This window comes from Phasianus colchicus, chromosome 5 (assembly GCF_987193195.1).
Source record: "Phasianus colchicus chromosome 5, bPhaCol1.hap1.1, whole genome shotgun sequence".
Taxonomy (NCBI): Eukaryota; Metazoa; Chordata; class Aves; order Galliformes; family Phasianidae; genus Phasianus; species Phasianus colchicus.
This window is the reverse complement of record NC_143440.1, coordinates 31726464-31749843: the sequence shown is the minus strand read 5'-3', so window position 1 is coordinate 31749843 and position 23380 is coordinate 31726464. Positions and strand designations below refer to the sequence as shown.

General features: G+C 38.6%; 2 protein-coding genes and 1 long non-coding RNA gene across 7 annotated transcripts in view; 2 read left to right on the top strand and 1 right to left on the bottom strand.

The window, feature by feature from the left end:
* Window positions 1-21680, bottom strand: part of RASGRP1 (RAS guanyl releasing protein 1) — a 52852-nt gene extending 31172 nt beyond the window's left edge. For 4 of the 5 annotated variants that reach the window (XR_016466925.1, XM_031593729.2, XM_090141249.1 and 1 more), the window contains exons 1-2: window positions 10017-10150; window positions 7806-7975 (exon numbers count right to left, since the gene is read on the bottom strand). Coding sequence is in view for 4 of the 5 variants with exons in the window: in XM_031593729.2 (XP_031449589.2) it covers window positions 7806-7975; window positions 10017-10048 (202 nt within the window). In the remaining variant the exon portion in view is untranslated. Of the gene's footprint in view, window positions 1-7805; window positions 7976-10016; window positions 10151-21600 lie in introns of those variants that run through there. The other variant, XM_090141250.1, reaches the window with a different exon arrangement.
* Window positions 10136-16435, top strand: LOC149917830 (uncharacterized). The gene is made up of 3 exons (XR_016466926.1): window positions 10136-10273; window positions 11074-11363; window positions 13338-16435. It is a non-coding gene; the product is annotated as an uncharacterized LOC149917830 (long non-coding RNA).
* The window catches only part of ARHGAP11A (Rho GTPase activating protein 11A), a 38158-nt gene continuing 35311 nt past the window's right edge, over window positions 20534-23380 (top strand). Inside the window, exon 1 of the mRNA XM_090141248.1 lies at window positions 20534-21863. Within this exon, the coding sequence (XP_089997374.1) occupies window positions 21762-21863 (102 nt within the window). The 5' untranslated portion in view covers window positions 20534-21761. The remainder of the gene's footprint in view (window positions 21864-23380) is intronic.

The window sequence follows — 23380 nt, the reverse complement described above, 5'->3', positions numbered from 1 at the left end:
AAGTTTCTCTTCCTTACATACGTCAGCTTCCTGGTCTCTGGTCTAACTTCTAGATATATTTCTGGAATTAATGTTTATAGACTATGTGACAAGCTATCTTCTAACTCATTAGATGGGGACATGCCTTTGTCACATCCTGAGACTGCAACAGCCCTTATTGACCATGGACCAAGAATACAAGGTTACCAAAAAACGAACAAACAAAGAAAAAAGACAACAATGCAGCTTCACTACAAACTTAAATGTACCTAAACACCATTCATCACTATCAGATATCAGAAACTTAACATAGAAGAGAAGCTCTTGACACCTCACATTGTGGTTTCTGCCAGATGAGTTCCAGATTTTGAAGATTAATATGGCATACCACTAAATGATCACAATATAGCTGGCACTAGGCACTGGATTCTTAATGTGATCTCTATATGCATTCGAGCATGACAGCTGCAGTGTTTGGGGATTCCTGAAAGTCAGCCCCAATGCAAGCATAATCTGAGCAGCTATAATGGGTGCTCTCCCATCTTTGCTTTCTCCCAGCTCTTGCACTTCCATGCACTGCCACATTCTGACCTCAGCAATGGGAATGAAAAAAAAAAAGTAATGTTTAGAAAACTATCTTGGCTTTTCTTCTTAAGCATATATTATGTAATAGAAAGATCTATTGTACTGTGTAATGTTTCAAGTGGAGTCCCTTCTTTCCCAGATTTATAAAAATGCAATGCAAAAAAGTACCAAAAAAAAATGCAGCAAAATGCTGATAGATTTCATACTAAAGCATATATAAACCAAACTAAGTAACAGAAAGTAAAATGTGCAGGGCAACCTAAAGAACAAGAAACTATTGCTTGCTTCTATTTCATATGTACACCGAGGAGAAGAAAACAAGCTCATAAATATTCTCAGTAGAATGAATTCTTTTTTTATTGTATCTAAGCTTTTGAGCACTGATAAATAAAAGTTATATTGCTTTTCTGAGATTACAATTAGAGGTTTAAATTTGAATAATTTTCTGTCATACCCCTGTGGTAAGCATTAGTAAGTGGGAGACTTTATAAAGCAGGTAGTCTGAGTTCTATGCATTTTCTTTTGTTATTTTATGACTTTGGACAACTATGTTGTAAAGACTGAAATCAAACTAGTTAATTAGACCCTTAAAGTATGCACAATGGAATCTAAAGTTTCATTTCTTTGTGAAAAAATTTTACAGGCATCAGGTTAAAAAAAGAACTCATTTTCATTTTAGTACAATCACAATTAACTTTTAACAGTTAGCTAAATAGCACTTAGCATTCTACAGAACAGCAGCTACTCTTCTGTTCCCACGTCATTAATTGTTCATTAACATAGTTTCCATTGTCAAGCAACACTAGATTTTCCTAACTGCATTTTACTAAATCACACACAGTGATCAACACCATTTTAGTATACAATAACAAACTGTACAAATTTTAATGACTCTTTGGGGAACTAGAGGCTTCGACATTCAATCTAGACTGTGGGGCATGTTTGTGCCCTCTGCAAGTTTGTGGAGCATGAGACAAAAAGAAATGATTGACCAGGAAAAAGTTACAGGAAAAAAGGTAAATTACGGAAGTTCTCTTCTGTCAATGTGTGTATGTCTTAAAAGATACAACTGCGTTCTAATTAGAATTCTTTGTTGTAGCTAGGTATTTGGTAAATTTTGAACAAAGAGGACAACAAATTTGGTACTTGAGCTATGATTGTTTTATTAGTTAATGTTGCATCTAGACTGGAAGGATGTACTTCTCTTGGGAGCAAAGTAAGTTTTTTTTTAGCAGGCAATCTAAGATGACAATTTTTTTTTTTTTTTTTTTGCATGATACTGATGCAAAAATGAGTAGTGGAAATACTAGGAAATCACAGAACTATAAGACTCCACTAATACAGTTACTTTTATATTCTGGAAAACGTTAACTATAATCCATTAGTGCATGTACAACCAGCTCCTTTGCCAGTTTGCCAGATTTCTCAGTTCTATCATAGTAATTATCTGACATCTTTCATACAGATCAGTCCTGAAATGGTTTACTGAATTTCTAAAGTTTGTTTAGAAACACTCCCTTTATCCCACACGAAGGCAACAAACTGATTTAGCACTGATTAGGCATTACAGAAAAATCTAAAGATTATTATGACCATTAGAAGCTGCAAATTGCACTAAGTTCTCATAAATCCTATTAGGAATATTGTTAGACTATAAAGTTAGTATTTTAATGTATTTAGAAAATAGTAGCCATGGTTTTAAAACCTTTTTTTTAAAAAATTTTTTTTAAATATACTTTCCTTCCTATCGAAGATCCAGTATAAACTAACTCCACTGCAGCTTTTCATATCTGAGCTTCCACCTAGAATTACATTACGTAAAACGTATTAATATACATGTACTCCAGGGGAAAAAAAAATCTATTACTTTCCTAAAACCCTGTACCTATCTCTACCAAGAAATCAGAGACTCTGCATGGCAACAGACAGTTAAAAGATGTTTCGTGATTTCTTTTTATGAGTGTGCATACTCATCGTGCTTAGAGTAACTGAGGTGCCTGAATTGTATGATAGCACAGCTCTTCCATGTTCTACAGCATGCATGCCTGCAATACTTAAATGTAACAGAAAATTATATAACATCTTCCACTTGAAGGCTAAAGACATAAATACCTCCATGATATTAAAATTGTGATATTTTAGTGATTTCTTAGTTCATTCATGAGCCTCCGTTTTTTTCAGTAAGACACAAGTGTTTGTATAAATCAGTACTGTCAAGTGTGCTCTTAGGATTGTTTGTTTAGGTAGTTTTGAGTAAATTTTCAGTGCTTCACTGATAAAACAAGGAAATAGCAAAATGACACTATGTTGAAGATATATTTTGTCCCAGTTGCAAAAAATTTTTAAACATTTGTAAAAAAATGATTTAAGCAAATGTTTTGTGTGCAAGGGAAAGACCCTTTAACCCTATATGGCCTATAAGCTTTATTGCATGTTAAAACAGTTCACTGAATCTTTGAAAAACATATTTAAAAAAAAATAAGTACATGTCAATATTACTCAATATAAGCATGAAGACATATGTAACATAGAATCATAGACTAGCTTGGGGCAGGTTTGACACTACCCTCTGGCCTCCACCTGAATGTAGAACCATTGACCACTGTAGCTCTCTGGGTACAGCCAACCAAGCAATTCCTTATCTGCTTAATAATCCATCCTTCAAAACTCTTTCTCTCCAATTAGAGATGAGTATGTGATGTCAGATTGTGTTAAAGGTGTAGAAGTCCAGGTAGATTATATATCAGTTGTTCTTCCCTTGTCTTCCCTTTATGTGGTAAGGCAGAAGCTTACAGACAAGGAAAACAAAGGTCTCTTACCATACACCTCTTATACAAAATGAGCATACAAATAAAAAATTGCTAGAACGGAAATTTACTTACTTACAAACAGTCAAAAACAACAGCCTCACAGCAGACTGAGAATAGCCAATGGTAAAAAGTGTTATGAACTATTGCTGTTTCATTTCCATAGTTAGCAGATTCACAGTTAAAAAATTAAGACAGAAATATCTAGCAAAGTGAAAACTAGCTGAAATATTATACTCTCCCATTTGTAACACTTTCTGGACTAAATATACATCAACATGCATTTACACAGTCTTGCAAAGATTACTATAAGAACTAACAAAGAATAAAGCTGTGCTACTGAGCATATGCCTCCCGTGTTCTACTGAACTGCCAGCACTAAATATTGCCACGGAATAGAAAGCTAGACCCTACTCTATCAATCAGTTTTGATAACAAAGCTGATAGCATCTTTACAAACAAGAAGTAATATAGAAAATTAAGCCATACTGATTTTCAGAGTCTGCCAGTCAAAAGTACATTATTTTCCAGTTGCTTTATACTGCATAAAGAGAAAACATGGATGTAAGAGGTTACTGTTCTGATCAGGAATCACAGTCACTAGTGAAGAATTCCTCTAGAAAAAAAAAATTTCTTCTTGAATTTGTCATATTCCAAGTCAAAATCTAATAATCGCTCTGTTTTCCTGAAATCACAAGTTCAGCCATCTTGTCACCAATTTACTACATTTAATTTACTCTTTGAAGTTTCTGTTTAGAATCAATCTCTCTGGTGGAGAGGTTCCAGTGAATCCAGCCCTTCTACACAACACATTTTCTAGTCGTTTCAATCACTTTACACTATTTGCTGCTCTTCCTCTCTATGCATTCCCCTCACATTGATTTCTCTTTTTACTCCACTTCCCTATTACGACTTCTCTTTCTTTCCATGTAACCACTTTTTCATCTTTAAATTTTACTGTTGGCTCCACTTACATGCAATGCTTCCCTTTCTTTTCTAAGGCAATCTAATGTGATGCATTCATTTGTACTCTGCAGCTCTTCTTGTCAATCTAGATCATAGCTGCAACAGTATCCTTTAGCTACCTGTCATGTTGAAAAGGTCTTTCAAGATGGATAAAATACTTAGAATAATTGTCCTATATAATCACATTCTTCCTCTTCACACTGTAGAGTTGTTTCAAGTCTCTACAATTCTTCTAGACTTATCTCAGCACCAATGCTCCTTTCTAAGTTTTCTGTCTTCAGTAGCTCATCACACTGTTTTTTATGAACTCTTGCTCCAACTCACGTCCTGGCTTTTCTATTGCCTTAGTTTGTGGCAAATAACTTTTGGGTTCAGCCTACTCATCCTGATGCAACATTTCATGAGACTTGAAGAACTTATACTTTCAGTATCTCCTATTTTTGTTTTAAAAAATTGTGTTATTGAATAAGCACTGGTGTAACACTTTTCATTCAGACCTACATAGGTCCCTCCAAAAACAATGCCTCATAAATATGGAAATAGAAAATACAACAGCTACAAAAAGCACAATAATTATATTTGATACGGCAAGTTCTCATACCCCAAACAGTAGTTTTCAAAATAGCCACCACCACTGACTATTCATACTCACCAGCCATTAACAAGAACCTGCATGCTTCACTCATAATAATCTGCATGATCATCCAGGACATGGTTTGCCTTTCACGTTGCTGCCTCCAGTGCTGAAACACACCACCCACCACTTCACTGTGCTCTCATCTACTGTCTGGTCTGCATAAATGTTCAGCAAGTGTCAATGAATGTCAACGGGTGCAATCTTTTTCTGCATCAAGGAATTCACATCTCTGCTTCATACGTGCTTCCATGACAGCCACCATTCTGTCAGACTGCCTTCGCTGCTGCCATCTGTCACACAGCAACAATGTGTCACGGAATACTGGTGAGAAGATTCAACCTCTACTGTCGTACCACCAGCATCCAAGTCTGACATCATAGGCCAACGTAAGAAAACACATTTTAGTACCACCTTCTATTCAGCACTTTCATAGATCCACAAAGAATATCATGAATTCCAAGATGCAATCTTTGCTCCTCACCTCAAACTGTCAAATTGTGACATCTCTTTAGTACAGGCTTTGGACTACCTCAGTTCTCTTGACAAACATCGTCTTTCTACAGACTATCCTAGAATCATTTACAACACTTTGGCAAAGTCTTTCACTCATTAGCTGCGATTCACGCTTCCTACTTATCCATACTGTACTGTGGGTTCATTTTTAATACCTTCTTAGCTAGGCCATCTTATTCCACATGTAAATGGCAGAAGGCTGCTGACCTTCCTTTATATACCATTGTTGTTAGCAGCCTCTCTTACACGGTATTTGCTTTTTCAAGCATTTCTAATTGAGTTCAGGAAAATGAATTTGACTGTGTACTTTATATAAGAATTGTAACTGTACACATAACGTTAGCAAGTCCAGGATAGCATTAGCATAAAACAGGATGTGTTCACAAGCAAGACACACCGTCTCTATCTACTACATACTGTTTTATTTAACCCTTGACAGTAAGTAAATCAAGGGCTTTTTCCAGAAAGCGAACTTAAAGTATAGTAAGGAAATCTGTGCTCAAGTCTTGGGAGATTCTGTGCTTTTGACACTGAAGTAAATCTTGCTCAGAACACCGTAACAGATTTCTGTAATAACATAAACCAGCATATTTGGAAATGACGATACAACTTTAATCTGAATAGAACTACTAGAATACAGGGTGGAAACTATAGACACTATGCATGGGAATAAACTTGCCTAAATTGCCTAATCATTCAATTTACATCAGCAACTATTCTTTTTTACCTATTTTTTTTCTGTTATGAATTGCCCAACAGATTCTAAATGCCAACAGTGCATATCATGACTCTAGAAGTCCTTACTTAGTCTACGTTTATGAGTGCAGGCACACTGCTACTCACTCTGCTAGACCTACATACAACTTGTCAAAGTTCAAGAAAACCCTGTTCAGATTTACAGTAAACTTGATAATTGAAGTATGAAATCCTTTAGATAAAATCCTGTAGTTTAACTGGACAGGTTTCTTTTTCTGGTCTTAGCCCTTATAAAACATGGATGCTTAGCAGTACGAAACTACATGCTGACATATATACTTTGAATATTAAAAAATTATTAAAATAAAACTAAAAAGTCAACAGTAGTCTCCCATTCAGTTTCCCATAGAATTCGAAACCACCATTCACAATAGTTTTACTAGATGTTGTATTTATAGTCCCCTTTTTTTCCTCCTTAAAAACATGAATATGAATCAATACCATATCAATATTATAACTGTAGAATGGTCTTACATGTGCTTTAGATGCCTTCTCACTTCCAGTAAAACAAAACTTACAGATTAATCAACATTTTTTTAGGGACTGGGGTTTTATAACAGTTCAGTGGATATGTTCTTTACCCAATAATGAACTGAATGAGAAAAGGAGCCAGAACGAAATGATAATTGCATGTTTTATTAACTTCTCTTAGACATGCATTTCTCTGCACACACCGAATGTAAGCTTTTATGGTATATTAACATTAATGTAATTCCAATGGGTGTGAAAGATTAGTCATTGTTTACACAGCACTTGTTGCAGTACTTGATCAGCACTCTGTTACTATTTACCTGCACAGATTAATTATTCTAGAGGTGAGTAGGCAGTTGAGGTTTAGCATCTAAGGACTACTCTGTAAGAAAACTTTGTAAGACTTTCAGAAAGACAGTGTTTCTAAACACTGAAAGATAGAAGGTTTACAAGCAAATGCCTTATTTGCAAAATATTCAGAACCCTTTTGAGCGCCTTCAGTACTAACATATTTTAATAATATAAAAACCAAACATTTAATAGTTAAAAAAAATAAAAATAAAAAGGAGACTAAAGATACAGGGTTCAGGCAATAATCATCATTGCCCATGTATTACGATTCTTGCGGTAAAAAGAAACACACAACTGACAGGCCCAAAAAAGTACACAGATGCAACTTTTATTTGGATTCTTTCTCTTTATGGAGAGGCAACTTTAAATCTATGTTGATAATGTAAGTGGTAACCTGGTGTTGCTTCACCTACCTTATAAAAACAGCTCTGCTCACTTCAAAATTTTTGTGTTAAACATGTGAGATTTATTGTATATTATAGGATTATAAAGATTACTTTTTTTTTTTTCCTTCTGTTCCTTCAAGTATTGGTTTGGTAAATACCAACATTAATCTCTTAGCATATATTACCTATGTATTCACAAACCTGTAAAATAGATGGCAATGCTTACAGAATACATAATGTTCAGTTAAGCTTTTATACTTCATTAATACATCAATGTAATTCACTGGTAAATGGCCTAAAAGCAACGAATATAGAAACACATTCACACCATTCCAAGAACCTCCAGATACTCACCGAAAGACTGAATGCAGGTTTCAAGAAGATCTTCCAAAGTCGCCCCTTTGGCTAAGTGCCCCAAAGGCACCATAGTGACTTGGGAAAGATTTGAATGGCTGTGACAATGACTGATCTGCTTCAGCTCAAGTGAGGATTCAGGGGCACTGCTGCATCCTTGGGCAGGTTGCCTAGAAGAAAACACAATAAGTAAGTACAAGGGTGAGTGACAAATTTTAAAGGACATGAAAAAGAAGGAGAGATTTAAAGGGCAATGAACTCCCTGTAGCTAGGTTGGTGAAAGACACAGCCCTCCTACTTGGTAAGTGTACCTAAGAGTCTGCATGGTAAATGACATTTTTTTCCCTACTAAACACAGATAGTAGAGCACAGTTACAGCATTCCTTGAACGGTCTGTCAGATTGCCACAAATCTTATTTCTTTGCCTGAGAATTACATTTCCAATACTATATAAGCTACAAAAAAGGAACATTGTTACACAATAATCTGCCACCACACATTTGTGTGATCATAAAAATAAAGGAGGAAAAAAAAATAGTTTAATCCAACATTATTGGAAACACATTGTAACAAGACAGACCAGCTGTATTAATAGTGATTTTCCAAATGAAATTAAGTACCCAAATTATCAGTGCAACTTCACAGTGGAGCATTTCACAATTAAAAGAAAAAGAAAAAAAAAAAAAAAAAAAAAAAAAAGCTGATGACTTTTTATCCATTCTACATTATTAATTCCTACTAAATTGTTTTAAAAGTGCATGCACGAGTGAATTAATAGTTTTATAAGTAAACACATCCTTAAAAGAGATAAAAACAAAGAACAAATCTTGGCTTAGGCCAGTACTTTCTCCTACTGCGATGTCATAAGAGTTTAAGAATGTGTACATTTACAGATAATATTGTGTTCATTGTTTGCGTGCAAGCTCATCATTCTGTATGAAATATTAAAGAAGCACAGCGTTCTGATACATGTTCACGTGCAAATAACAGGAACTGATTCAAAATCTGACTTGAGAGCGTGACCATGTTCACAAAATGGCAACAGCCATTGCTGTTTCAATGAAACTTTGGGTTTATTTCAGAGTCAATGTGCAGTCCACCATATTCCTAAGTAAGTTACTGCAGCTTCTTCTTGTAGTTATCCTAAGCCATCGTACAACTTTCCTTAGACAGAACACTGCTGAAAACTTTATTAATAAACAGCCAGCCCCAAGAAGAAAAGGCATAGAAACGTATCCAGCGTGCATAAGACAGACAGGCAGAGATGGCGAGGACATCCCATACTCCTGGATCAATTTGGAAACAAAGATGCCTAACGAAGATAGATCAGACCCACCTAATCTCAGTGAGTTTCAGGCCTTAGCTTAAAATTTCTGACTCACTTCCACGCTGGAAAAGTCATGAAACTGTAGATGAGGTCATTCACGGCCCGCATGGCCAGCAGAACCCAGACCTGACTGCAGAGGTAGTGGCCATCATTTAACTTTCCTGAAGCAAATCTGACAGTGGCTATGCAAAGAATGTTCTGTTCCCTTCCCCTTTTCTCTAGATTTCCCCCCTCGCTGTGCGATCTGACTTCCTGTTCTCATATAAAAAAAGAGCGAGGCCTGCTTAGCTTTCAGGGTTCTCTTTTTGCAAGCTTAACCCTCACCCCTCCTCACTTTATTCCAGCGGTTCTTTGGTGCAGGGCACGCTCGGAGTTGCAGCAGAAGATATGTTAGGTCTTGACAACAGTGGCAATACCGAGCAGGGAGCAGAAGGAAAACCATCCACGTCCTCCTCCAGTACAAATTTACAACAATAACACCGTGGCCGACTTGGCAACGCTCCGCGAGTGACACATCCGAAACCGATCGCCACGTTAATTAGCGCGGATCCCCGCACAGCGGCTTTTCGGCTCGAAGAAGGCACTCGAAAAGCACGCCGGGCTCCCCGGTACGCCGCTGGGACCGGGACGGAGCCGCCCGCGGTGCTGACAGCGGGACGGCCCGCAGCTCCTCTCCCGTCGGCGGCACTGCGCAGGTAGCGGAGCCGCTTCTCTGGCTGCGCCGCACGCTCCGGTCGCGCCTTCAGGCTGCTCTCCGCACGCCCGCCGCCCGCGCCCGCTCGGATGGGCGAGCCGCCGTCCCGCCCCGCCGCTTTGCCCACTCTCCCAGCCCCACGGAGCCCCGCGCCCCTCTCGCCGCCTCGGCCCCCGCGCTGCCGACTCACTGAGTTTCTCTCTTCTTGCCCAAGGTTCCCATGCCGGCGCGGGTTTCGGCTCCGCGCGGCCGCAGGGAGCCGGACTGCTCGGGGCGGAGGGGACGGCAGGGCGGCCCCGCGCATCGCCCCCGTCCCGCCTCAGGAGGAGCCTTAGAGCGGCTCGAGCGGAGCAGCCGCCGCCCGTGACAAGCGCGGCGGAGATCTTATCGGCAGGAGGAAGTGCTGAGCTATCGCGCTGCCTTTCTCCGAACCGTCGACTTTGCCAGGTACCCCGACACGCTCCGCCGCCCGCGTGCGGCGCGGACTCTCAGCCGGGGCAGCCCAGGGGGCCGGACCTGCGGGGTCACGCGTGCCTCGCCGCTCCCCACCCGCGTGGGGCTGCTGCCGGCGCGCCGCGGGCGGTGAGGGCCCGCACCCCGCTCCTGCGCGCGCTGATTGGCTGCTCGGCGGCGGCGGCGGAGGGCTGGGAAAGGGCTCTGGCGGCACGGAGCCGACTCGCGTGGAAACCCCGGCGGGCGCCCGCGGGAAGGGCAGTTCCGAGGGAGGCGGCTGTCGTCCGGTCCCGGCCCGGTTCTGCCGGCGGTACGGCACGGGCGGCTGGGACAGAGGTGTGCGCGGCCGCAGGGCAGGCATCGAGCTGGGATTCTTACATCGACGGTTACCGGTTTAAAGCTCTTGTGCTCAGCCGCCACCCCTCACCGTCCTTCCAGTTTAACTGCTAGATTTCCTAAGCACTTGCACTATCAATTGTCCCATTTCAGCCGTTCATTCTTCTCACTTCAGAGAAGAGACCCGACAATAAAGCTGAAAGTCAAACTCAATGCATGTAACTTAGAGTGTGACCAAAAGGCGCTGTACTGAGAAACGCGGGTACCTGAGCAGCAGGAAGCACCCAGGCTTTGTTGTTCTGCGAGCTCTGTTTGCGTGTGGAAGTCACTTCGGCACCAAAATGCCATCATACCTCATGCTGAGATGAGGGCGGTTCTCATAAACTGTTTCTTTAACTGGTAAGATTCAGATATTCTGAGTAATTCCCTGCCAGCAACCAGGACGCATTTCTCTCCAGGTGTCCAAAATGGCCAAATTCACCAAGGCTTGCTGCCATTTCCTGAGGTTCATGGTGACTTTGGCTGTCACCACAGCTGTGCAGACCTGACTACAGACCTGCAAGTGGAAGGAAAACCCGGCATGCCTCTGGAAATCACCCCTGTGATTCACTGGGTGTCATTCCTCTGAGTAAGCATTGAGCTCATGTCCAGCTTGAAGATCGTCGTGCTTTATGAAATACAAATACATAATGTACATCCAAGATCACGAGTCATGTCGTCTGCAATGTTCTCTGCAGCATCTATGTTGGTAAGCCAATATCCCTGCCTGCTTCTACTTTAGACAGGTGTATCCCAGTTATCTTTGCTTTTCCTTAATTGTAGTTCCCTTGAATTCATGCACATGCATACACTCATAGACAAATGGGGCTTTGGTGCAAAGAGTACTCTCCAGCTTTTTGATCAAGAGTTAATCCATAAGCAAATCTTACAGAGCCTTATACAAAAATATGTTTGCAACTTACCTGTACAACATCCCTGATCCATGAATGTAACATTTCTCCAGGTGACATGCCCTCCTGTTGTGAAGTAGGTTCATACCTGGTCTGTGTCCAAACCAGGCTTGCTCCACTGAAGGGCAAGATAATCCATTTTTTTTTTCTTCTCAGAGTTGAAGTAGACAACTATTTTGTATATAACTTCTGGTGTCATGCATGCATTCTTCCAGCAGCTTTCAACTAAATCTGTTTTACTTATATCTCTGTGAAATCCCGGGCCAATTACAAAGGAACTCAAGTGTCCTTCTGGAATGGCAAGTGAAGTAGTTCACCCTGATGGTGATAGAGGGCCCTGGAGAATGGTGGGGTCAGCAGACATTGTTAGGAAGGCAAGCCAGACAATCCAGTGTGGGAAGCAGATCCAGAAAAGGAGAAAAGATTGCTAATACAACTGGAATGAAGGACAGCACATAGAAAGTTTGAAAACCCTCTGCTGGATCAACTTACATTATGAAAACAATTAGTAATCAAAATAATTAGGTTTAATAAGTTCTCTTCAGCTAGAGCTGTTAACAATTTCATGTGGAAAAAAAATAATAATTAAAAGGTGATATGCCAAAGGTGGGGCTATCATGTGTGATCAGCTTATACAAATAGCATCCCTACTGACAGCATCATTTAAATGTGCTTCCCTCTTATAACTGAAGTTTGTAGCTGTTAATATGCTTTTTCTTAGCATGAAATTTGACCTCTGTTGCAGCTTGTAGAGCACTTCTAAGCCTGGCTCAGAATTTTTGTCAGGGTTATCTAGAATTTGATTGTTTTCACTACCTTTCCAAAGGTTTCTATTCTTAGAAAGCTTCAGTGTTCATGAAGATTTTGGTCTGATAACCCTACTGAGGTTATCAGACAATGGCAATTCTCTCTGCTGTTTTCCTCCTCATGCAGCTTTGCCACAGGGGCCAGAGATGAAATGTCACCCTTTCTAAAGAAACGTGATTGATAACAGAGTTAGTATTTGTGACTTTACACTTGTGTCATGATAGGAGTATCTTCCTTCAGAGGTGTATGTTCTGGGACAACTCTCTGGACAACTATAGCTTTTTAAGCAAAAGGATGTGGCAGTAAAATTCATCCTTAAGACTGAAGAATGAGACTTGTAATTATGAAACTGTAGCATTTAGAGAGTGCATAGCAAATTAAGAGGAATGTGAATTGATTGTTTTTAAAACGTGGTTTTTAAGTCATATTGAGAAAGACTGCACTAATCTTGAGTGTTTTGCATTATCAATAACATGACTGTGAGGCTCCAGCTTTTCTGTTAGAATAGAAAGTATGGAGAGCACCCAGTAGCATCTGGCTCCTTAAGTTTAGAACCACAGGTTTGAATAGATTATTTATTAAACACCTTACAAAGTTAGTAGCTATGCTACTAATAGGTGTAGTTATCCAATCTATCTCTGTACTGATTTACTCTGTAAAGACTGCTTCTGTTAAACACTTCAACGGCCGGTAGTCAACAGTGAGCCCACTGAGGACTTCACTTACAGAAAGTCAGGGCAAATCAACTGACTCTTCTTGCATCCTGGGAGACCTTGAGCATATATAGGTCATCTTACTTTTAGAATTAAGGCTGTAAGACAAACTAAATACAACTGTTTCTCTTTTACCTGTATGCCTTTAAACACAATGAGTGGGGAGGGATGTGTCAGTGAAAAAATGTGCAAATTTATATAAACCAGTGCTATACACTCATCCTATGCTTAATGGTGTCTATTTTGTTACAGGTATTTGCCAGTCATGAATTCCCCACCACCCTCAGTGAACAATTAGGCTGATGATTACAGCTGCTGTGACTCATTTTGACAGTTTGAATGCTAAAGGTCTGTGGGACGGATTGAATGATTCCAGTCCTACTAATGATCCATGTGGGTGTGAACATGCCACATGATGGAACGTCTGTGGTTTTGAGTCTTGGAAATTACAGAGGAGGCATAGTTTGTAGGTAAAAACAATATCTTCTATTAGACCAACTGGAGTCAGAAAAAGCATGACTTGAAGAGGGTTTCTGCGGAGAACCACAGAAGCAAAAAAAGAATAGGTTTGGAAGGGACCTCAGGTAGTATATAGTCCAGCCTCCTGCTCAAAGTATAGCCAGCTGAGGGACCAGATGGGCTGCTGAGTGCTTTATCCATGTTGCTCTTGAAAGCCTTGAAGTCCCTTGGAGAACTGTAATCCAAAATTAGAAGATGGATTTGTCTCACTGCGTGTATGGATGTTGATATTGCCTGAGCCTACAAAGCAAGATGCAATTCGCTTCACAAGCACCCCTGCTTCATTCAGATCCCAGATGGATGTGTAGGTAGTAGGGAGGGGCACATAAGGAAGCACACTGGTGAAAGATATTTTCGGTAGCTTTTATTCCAGAAGTTAGATGGCCTGTAATCATTAAGAAAGGAGGACTGTAGAAGTAAAGATTTGGTCTGGTGGATGAGATAGGTATGAATTATAATTATTTGTTTGTGCAGATAATTTTCAAGCTACTGATGGACAAGTCTTGAAATTTCAACTGTAACTAACTAAAAGATAACTAAGGATTGAAACTGTTAGATATTTCTGGTTTTCATCTAGAAGACTTCAAAAGAATGGAGTAAAATGACTTGTTTAAGTGAGACCAACGAACATACAGCTTGATAATATAGCTTGATAATATGAAATATCAGGTCTAGTAAGCTAGGAAATGCTATTATCTGGTAGAATTCTTCTGAATAGGATCACACTTGGTTTTGTATGGCTTTAGGCTCTGTCCCAAAGTAACATCTTGGCCTTTCTATTGAGTAAATACTTCAATGTTTTCCTATTTAAGAGAATGCAATCAGCAAGCATTGATTGTCTGCCTACAAGTACAACTAAACTACCTTGCATCAATATCCAGCCATTTCAGAAGTAGACAATGTCTTTGAGATATTATGATACAGTAACATTCAGTGGAACATAATGATTTTACTAACTGAAATCTGTGTTCTGTACTGCTAAAACCAGAAGTACACTTAATTCTGCCATACAAAGCCTGTTTGTACTGTGAATCCAGAAGCAGTGTTTTCCTAATATCTATTCCCTTACAGAAGTCCATAATAAAATTGTTTTCCTTTACAGTCTTTCAGAATTAACATATTTTATCAGATTTTATTTAGGTCACCAGATGCTTAGATGTAAATAAATTTATGAGTTGATTTTGATAAGAATTGCACAAAAACAAATCTCTTTCCCTATATCCCATATTCCCCCCACGAAACCCCAATCATGCCGCAGTGTCTTTTTTTTTTTTTCCTTAAAATGTGTGTGAAATATGGATAGATGAGGTGAAAAACATCTGACACCCTTGAACAAACTACTGTCCAGAAACGGTGAGACTCAAAGCACAGAAAGGAAAAGCGTAACAATACTACAAAGAATGCCTCTTTTAGTTCACCATCTGCTTAAAAAAACAAAACAGCTGCTTAAACAGGATGTAGATAACATCATCCCCTATGTCCCTTCGTAAACATTTTCCAAGGAGACAGTGATTAGCTACTTCCTTTACAGGATATCTCTTGGTCGGCACCAAGAGGAGAGACACTGTTTATTAGAAATATAGAAGTGAATTGTTTTAACCTTTTTAAAGTACTTTCACAGATAAATTGTTGTTGCTCAGATAGTACCTTTGAAAGCGTGATAGGATGAAAGTTGGGCTCAGTGAAATGTGGTTTTTTTTTGGTGTTTTGGCTGTGTTAAAAATTCTCTTTTTCAAATACAACTCAAATTGCAGTGATCTTTTGAATAGGAAAGAGATGTAGATACGTGATTTCCATCATACAGAGCTGATTCAAAAGTTTCAAACACATTGCACAAAATCTGATTTTGCTTTTGTGGAGCTGAAGGCCAGTATTAATGATTTTGCCCACTCTATTTGCCTTGACAAATTTAAGTGGTAGGGATTGTGTGAAGAAGGAAGAGTGACAGATAAGGAGAAAGAAGTAATCACAGAGGTTTCACAGGATGTGGGTGTTTTAGGAATGGTGTTTCTCTGCCCTTTGCTGCCCTTCTGATCTTATAAGCAGGGCAGAAAACATTTCCAAGGGGATTTTGCCCTAAGTACAAGCTAGTGCTAATTTGAACTGAACACTGATTGAGTGCTGAATGTAGGTGGACATAATGCACTGCGTCAGTAAGTTCCAGATTCCTCCTCTCCTAAGGGACCACCTTTCCTTTTGTATTGCCTTAGGGGAAATGCTCTTTTCCCTTCCAACCTGGTTTTGCTTATTCCTCCCTCTTCTCCTCTTGGTGGGCTCAATATGAATCAACTGAGGAAGACTGGAAGCAAGAGAGCAGGGGAGAAAAAGCATCTTCCCCGAAATACACCCAGTGCACTGTGGAGCTCTTGGTGCTGGGGATCAGCAGAACAGGGTTGTGAACAAAGGTAGAGTGCATACAGTTACATACAGTTAATGCCAGTGGTTGCCAAGGGCTTTCTGTCATCTGATGTTATTGATACAAGAATTAATGGAAAGTTGGCCATTATTACAAAAAAAAAAAAAAAAAAAAAAAAAAAAAAAGGAAGAAATAGGCAACTTCTTAGCCATGGGCTGAATGTTGTAAGTTTTGCATGTATGTATATGTGATCTAGGACAATCATGTTCTCATGAAGGGATCATAAGATCTGTTCCTCAGTTTGCTGGAATTAAAAGATACTTTATAATAAATTTCGCTGGGAACAGGATCAGGCAGATGAATACAACATTGCACATTTTGAGTGAACAAAATTGTAACAGTCCATTGTGGCTACATTTAAAATAAATACAGATCAATTGTCAGCTATGTGGATCTAAAATCCTGCAAGTTTTTCCTCAACCTTTTCACCTAAAACCTTTTCACCTTTTCCTCTACCTCCTGTTTTCCTATCTACCTGTTCTATTTTATCTTCTTGGGAATTTTGAAGGGGTGGTTGTAATGTTTGTTCAGGGTGACTAACAGGTTTTAAAAAGGGATTTGGGCTATTTCCTTGTCAAATGCAAACATGTTTCAAGATTTGAGTTTAAGTTTAGTAGTATCAATCTTTAAAAAGTCAGAAAACAAAGAGGAAGAGGGAAAAATGTTGTCAGTAAATTGCATGACTAATAAGACAGAGTAACTGAACTAGTATATTCTAACGCAGATTGCTTTACATCACATTTAAGAGCATGCCAAACATTATTATTCTCAGTGCTAATTGCATCAGATACAGGATATTATTTAAAAGTGTGGACAAAATTTTAATACTGTTTCCACAGTAGAGGGAAATGACAATAATGAAAGAAAAATGAGCATAAATGGAGGTCAGATTCTACCAATATTCAAATCACGGTTTTACAAGGTGTAAACTAATTGTATACAGAAAGCAAGGCCATTTAAGATCTTTTATCTCAGTCTGTTGTTGTGGCAATGAAAAAATAGTTCATCCTCTACTGAGGATTCATTTTGACCCACCAAGGAGAAGCACTCATGTGCCATGGTGGCTTAATGTTATACTGGAAGTCAAGCACATGAGTAGATGTGCTAAACTGTGCTATGCTGATAATTGTGGTGATGATGCTGAAATTAACAGGTGCAATTTGATTATATTTTATATCCATAGGTGCTGCATAAATCACAGAACATGTTTGGGTATAATGCATGAAACTGAAAAGGATAGTTCTTTTTTTATTATTTATTTTTCATGTTTTACTCTGTGTGTCTGAATTTACATATATATAGTTCAAGTTAACATGCAGCCACATTTTCAAGCATTGCATGCATGTATCCTTCAACACTGCTTGTACCATCTACCGGATCCTCCTGTTCCCTGAAATTCAATTTCAGTGCTTTTGAAAACATCAGGGATATGAAGAAACTCAGGAGGTCACTCAGCTATCCAGCAGACTTATCTCAGTCGTATGGCTTCTATATTTCAATTTTCCCCCTATATATGTATAGACTACAAGATGGTGTTTTCTGTTTGTTTTTAAAAATGCTTTGGTTTTAATTTCATTTTATCAGTTTTGAAAATAATGTATTTTTCATTTTTTAAATTTCTTTTTATTTCATGTTTATTTTTGGCTCCCACAAAAATATATATATATATATTTAGCAAGACAACTATTCAGAACGAAATGTTTAGCAAGACAATTACTTTGATGTGACTATATTCTGAAAAACAACAAAACCTCCCACTGTAAGAAACCCTTGTGCTATCTTTTGACTGATTAAATACCATGCTTAAGTTTAATCCATTTGATATTTTGATACTTTAGATATTGCATAAGGGGATATTTTTATTTGATGCTTTTTAATTTTTAAAATGATTATCAGCTGTTTTTTATCACACTTGTTAAATGAGATGATAATTCCTCAAAGTTTTAATGTTAATGGACATCTCAGTCCACAGAGAATTTTGTATTCCAAACTCTTTAGATTCAATTTCAATTCTTAATATCCTGACACAGCTGCTTCCTCACCCTGGTGGCATCTCTATTCCATGACAGAATTGCAAGTACTCAGTAATGCTGTTCCATCTCAGCCTCATCAATATCTATCAGCTGTTTGGTTCTCTGGGTTTGCTGCTGAAAATCTTGATCCAAGAAGCACATAGTGCTAAGTACTACATAAAACAGAAGTGGAACTCAGTTTCTTCCTCTCCCAAGAAAGTGTTTTGATAGTTGGCCATGTTTGTGCTTGTAGTGCCTGTGGTTTAGTGGTTCTTTAATTATTGAAAAGGGGAGAGAGAGAGAGAGAGAGCACTCTTCCCTTTTAAATATCCTATAGCATGCCATTTAAGACATTTTTCCACTGAGATGTGGGAGTTAAGGTTTGAATTTCCATAAACAGTGGAAGGAATTGAACTGAGGCTTCTCATATCCTAAGAGAGTGCTCTAACATCTAAGCCATTTAAATACCTTATGAATGCATTGCAAATGGTATTGCCTTCCTTGCCCTTTGAAAGGTAAGTCTCAAGAGCCTATCCAGAAACTAAAGGAACAGAACTGCTTTTTTTCAACAAAGACTACTTAAGCACTTCGTGTGTTGTAAGTCAAGATAGAATCTCTCACTAGGAATTATTTACCTACATTAAGCTGCTCCCAGCTCAGAATGCAGCCTGTTGTAAATCTGAGTGATTTAAAGTTATTGGTTCTGGTTCCGTGGCCAAGCACCTTAACTTGCATGTTACTACTTATAACATCTAGTTAATGCTATGTTTTTGAGGATCTGAGCTGTGAGACACTCAAGATCACAAAAGAAAGCTATGGAAGAGCAAAATACCGAATTCAGATGTCAAAAATCTTTAACAAAAATCAACCTGCCTCTATCACATATTTCATCAGAACCAATAGATAAGTCATAAGCATGCTATTGGCCTATGCTCCCACCTTTCCTTGATTACTGCACTTTCTTGCATTGCAGTTGTATTATTGTTTGAAAGTACCACCCTCTTTAAATGCGTAATTGCAGTGATTGTGCAATCATCGTTATCTCTATTCATTACTATAGCAACTGGAATAAAAACATTCTTCAGCCCTTCCCATATAAAAAGGTCTTCACTTTCCTTCAATTTTATGCATATGCTGAGTGAATGTGTATGACACAATGGAAATTGCATGCTTTGAAGGCTGCTCAAGTTAGTGAGGGCGGAAAGTTAAATTTCCCTGAAGTACTTGTTTTAAAAAAAAGGGAAGAAAACCTTCTGATCTGCTCAGAAGGACTCAAATTAAGTAAGTGTACTATTTCTCCAGCTTCCTTCGCGTACTCTTGGCAAAGCATTTCACCAGCTAGGAAGAGGAGCAAAGTAAGTAGGCAGCAAAATAAGTCCCAGTATGATACAGATGCTCAAGCTGTATATTCTAACATTAGAACTTGAGTCTTTGCCCTGCCTAGGCTTTAATGAGGCCTTGCTTACACTGATATCTTTGTAATTACAGCTCCCAAACTTTGTCTAAGTATAATAACTGACATCATTAGCATAAATAATCCAAATCATGAACAAAACTTCTTCTTTCTTCTTCCTTTCTTTAACTATAGCATCTGGAAGTGGCAGGTAGTGCTTGTTTGTCTTTTTAATTAACACATTCCTTAACACAGAGGAAAATGTGAAAACTTAACTGAAGGGATCTATGTTTTTCTGGTAACATCAAAACAAAAGTAGCATGATTTCTACCACAAAAAAAATTCAAGGATCTGATGATATTTGCGCCCTAGCTACAGTCTGACGTACACAATTGTTCCAGTATTTTCACAGGACCTGTAGGAATTCCATTGTCTTTGAGATGTGTCAAATCTTGTTACAATTTGCCAACAGGTTGAGAAGTTACTACTTGAACTCATGTGCATGTACCCATACACAACCACTCTGATTGCACAAGTTTCATTTCCTTAGGAAACCAGGCTGAAAACAGAAGGCAAAAATAGGGAACTCAAAACTGTATTCCAGTACAATATACCACATACATTCTAGTAAGTGAATAGATTGAGTTCTTCATTTCTCCTGTACAGGCGAAAAGCAGTACAATCCACTGCCTATTGGATTTAAATGCAGTTAATGTGGATTCCATTGTTTGCCATTAGTTGTGTAATTCTAGTTAAATTCTCTCCCATTTCTCCTTTTGCCTGCTTAAACAAAGTTTGGTCAGGCAGGAGCAAGTGTTTTCTCCATTCTTCAGAGTGCTTAGCATATTGCTGCCCACAAAAGAATCTGAAGATGACTAGAAACACATAGGCTGCATTTCTCTAATTAATAATCATACGAAAAGCCAGAACAGAAACAATATCTGAGGTTTTCAGTAACCAGTACATCAAAGAAGAGAGGTGTAGGCAGCTAACTTTTTGAAATCAGCATATAGATCAAAGGAAATTCATTCTAAACTTGGATTTTTTTTTTCCTGGATCATTTAAAGCAGATAAATAATTAAGCTAAAGGATGCAAATAAATAAATAAATATGGAGGATGAATCCATTTACTAGTTTTTTCTACTCTGAAGAATAGAACTGGGTAGAATAGGATACTTAAGCAGACATTTCTTTGGCTTCTTAGAAAAGCATGGGAATCATATGGGTTAGTAATGGTCCTGCTTATTATTTCTCCTGTTTCTGAACTGAGAATCAATGCTACATCAAGAAATTCTGGCTAGTTTTGATGTTACTGGTGATGCAAGTGCTGATAACTTGGCAGAGGTCTTGAAGCAGAGCTAAAAAGAGTTACAAATGCCTGGCCTGCTCTGCACCTTACTGTAAACAGCCTGAGGGATGGGTTCTGTGATAAGAGGGTAAGCCTACACCACGCCCTAGATTCAGTTACATGAGAGAGGGTGACACATTTTCATCCACACTAACTCTTTGATGCTGTTTACCTTTACTTTCCCTTCAGTTCAAACTAAAATACTGAATTTGTGCCTCGGGTTTAGCAGCTCTAAAATAAGGGTCCTAAATTGTTTAAAAATCATCCTTGACTTAAGTCTGAGACAGTTTCATTGTCTATAAAAATTATGCCCCGAATTAATGCAAAAAATGATACCCCAAATTCTGTGCAAATTTTGAGAAACAGTCAATGAAATCTGATCTTAGTTCATACTAGAGGTCTACCATTCTCAGTTTGTATTAAATCAGTAACAAGATTTATACGGGAAAGCCACCTCCTTCCTTCAATACTTTTAGATCTTGTATGAGAAGGCAGTCACTAGATGCCCTCCTTTGCTTCACTCTTTATTCCTAAGACTGTCCCTTGAGAATCCCAGGCCATAAGAGCCTGGGGAAAGGAATACTTCCCCTTGGTCAAATAGGATCTGATCAGAGATAATCGAGGCAAATTCAGTGCGTGTAAATCCACGGAGCTCACTGGGCTCCTATGAGTGCTGAGAGAGCTGGCAGAAATGATTGCCAAGTAGTTCTCTATCATCTTTGAAAGGCTGTGGGAATGGGAGAGATGCACGAGAACTGGAGTAAAGGCAGTGTCTTCAAAAAGAGCAAGAAGGAGTAAAGGGGAAGCCACAGGCCAGTCAGCCTCACCTCTGTCCTTTGGAAGACAATGGAGCAGCTTATTCTGGATATAATCTTCAAGCAAGTTGAAGAATAGAAGTTTATCAGGAGTGGGGAACATGGATTCACCAAGGAAAAATTGTGCTTTGCCAGTCTGGTAACCTTCTATGATGTCATAACTGGCTGGATACATGAGGGGACAGCAGTGGATGTTGGCTATCTTGACTTCAGCAAGGCTTTTGACACTGTCTCCCATAACATCCGTATGGGTAAACTTAGGAGGTGTGGAATTGGTGAGTAGACAATGAGGTGGACTGAGAACTGTCTGACTGACAAAGCTCAGAGATTTATGATCAGCAGCACAGTCCAGTTGGTGGCCTGTACTATATTCTCCAGGGGCTGATACTCAGTCTAGTCTCATTCAACATCCTCAACAGGAAGTGAGCAGTGTAAGTTCCATCTGAACATGAGAAAAACTTTTTTACTTAGAGGATGACAGAGTACTGCAACAAGCTGCCCAGAGAGATGGTGGGGAGTCTCCTTCTGTGGAGATAATCAAAATCCACCTGATGCTTTCCTGTGTAACTTGCTGTAGGGAATCTGCTTTAGCAGGGGGGTTGGACTAAATGATCTCCAGAGGTCCTTTCCAGACCCTACAGTTGTAAATCTGTAATTCTGTGGTTCTTCTTGTGCATAATGTGTTTATAAAGACCTGTTTTGCTTTCATACAAATTCTAGGAATTTCCAATACTCAGCAACATCTGTTTAATTTTTCTGGTTAGTAATTAACCAGAATTTGTTCTTGATCCACAAAAGGAATTTTAAGAAAAACTTTTACAGCAAGATATGCCTAGAACACTGAGCATCAATTAGCACCTGAATACTTAGGAGAAAAAAAAATCCTTGAGATGGCATTCATTCATCCTCTGCAAATTGGCATGAAACAAAAGTGTTGACTACAATTATGCTGAGGCATACAGGCTGGAATAGCATAGAAAAGTAAATATGTTGTATGTGCTATGAATGTGAAAACAGTCATTGAGGAATTCATCAACGATCTTTCAACCTCAAATCTTGTTTGTATATAAAATATTTGATACTTCAAGCATGTTGTTAAGAGAAAAAAAAGGCAAGTTTTCACTTTTTGCTTAAGCAAACATCTCTTTAATGTGTTCTGTAGACCTTATAATAGTTTGTTTTATACTCAGACTGTAGCTTAGGAAAAAAATCCCAAGTAGTTGGAATTTATCCTGGTAATGTATGCAACAGTACTGTCATGAAATCTTTTCAGGTCTCTTATGTGGAAAGAACTTTGGGATATAATTCTGATCCCACTTATTCGTTTGATTTTTTTAAGTGCCTCATGATGAACTATGAAGCAGTACATTGTGCAGACTGTGTAGAGAAACTACAGAATTTTTTTTACTGGAATAGTTAACGTCTCTTTATATTAAAAATCAGAACTGAGGAACTGAGAAACTGATAGAAAGAAAGGTGTATAAAATATGTTGCATGGATATTTTCCGTAACTAAATATATGACATTTGTACCTATACAGTTTTATGTAGAATAGGAAAGACTTTTTTAAGTTCTGGGCAGGATAAAGTAGATATGTTTTCAGAATAAAGCCTCACATCAGGAAGAAATTAGCTTGTTGCACAAAAAAAACCTTCAGCTGATAAATAAGAGGAATAACAAAATAGAAAATATCACTTACTCTGACTTAAAAGACACAAAGTTTTATGCTTTCTTATCAGAACATTTAGAAACAAAGTTAATTTACCTAGATCTGCACATTTATAAAATCTAG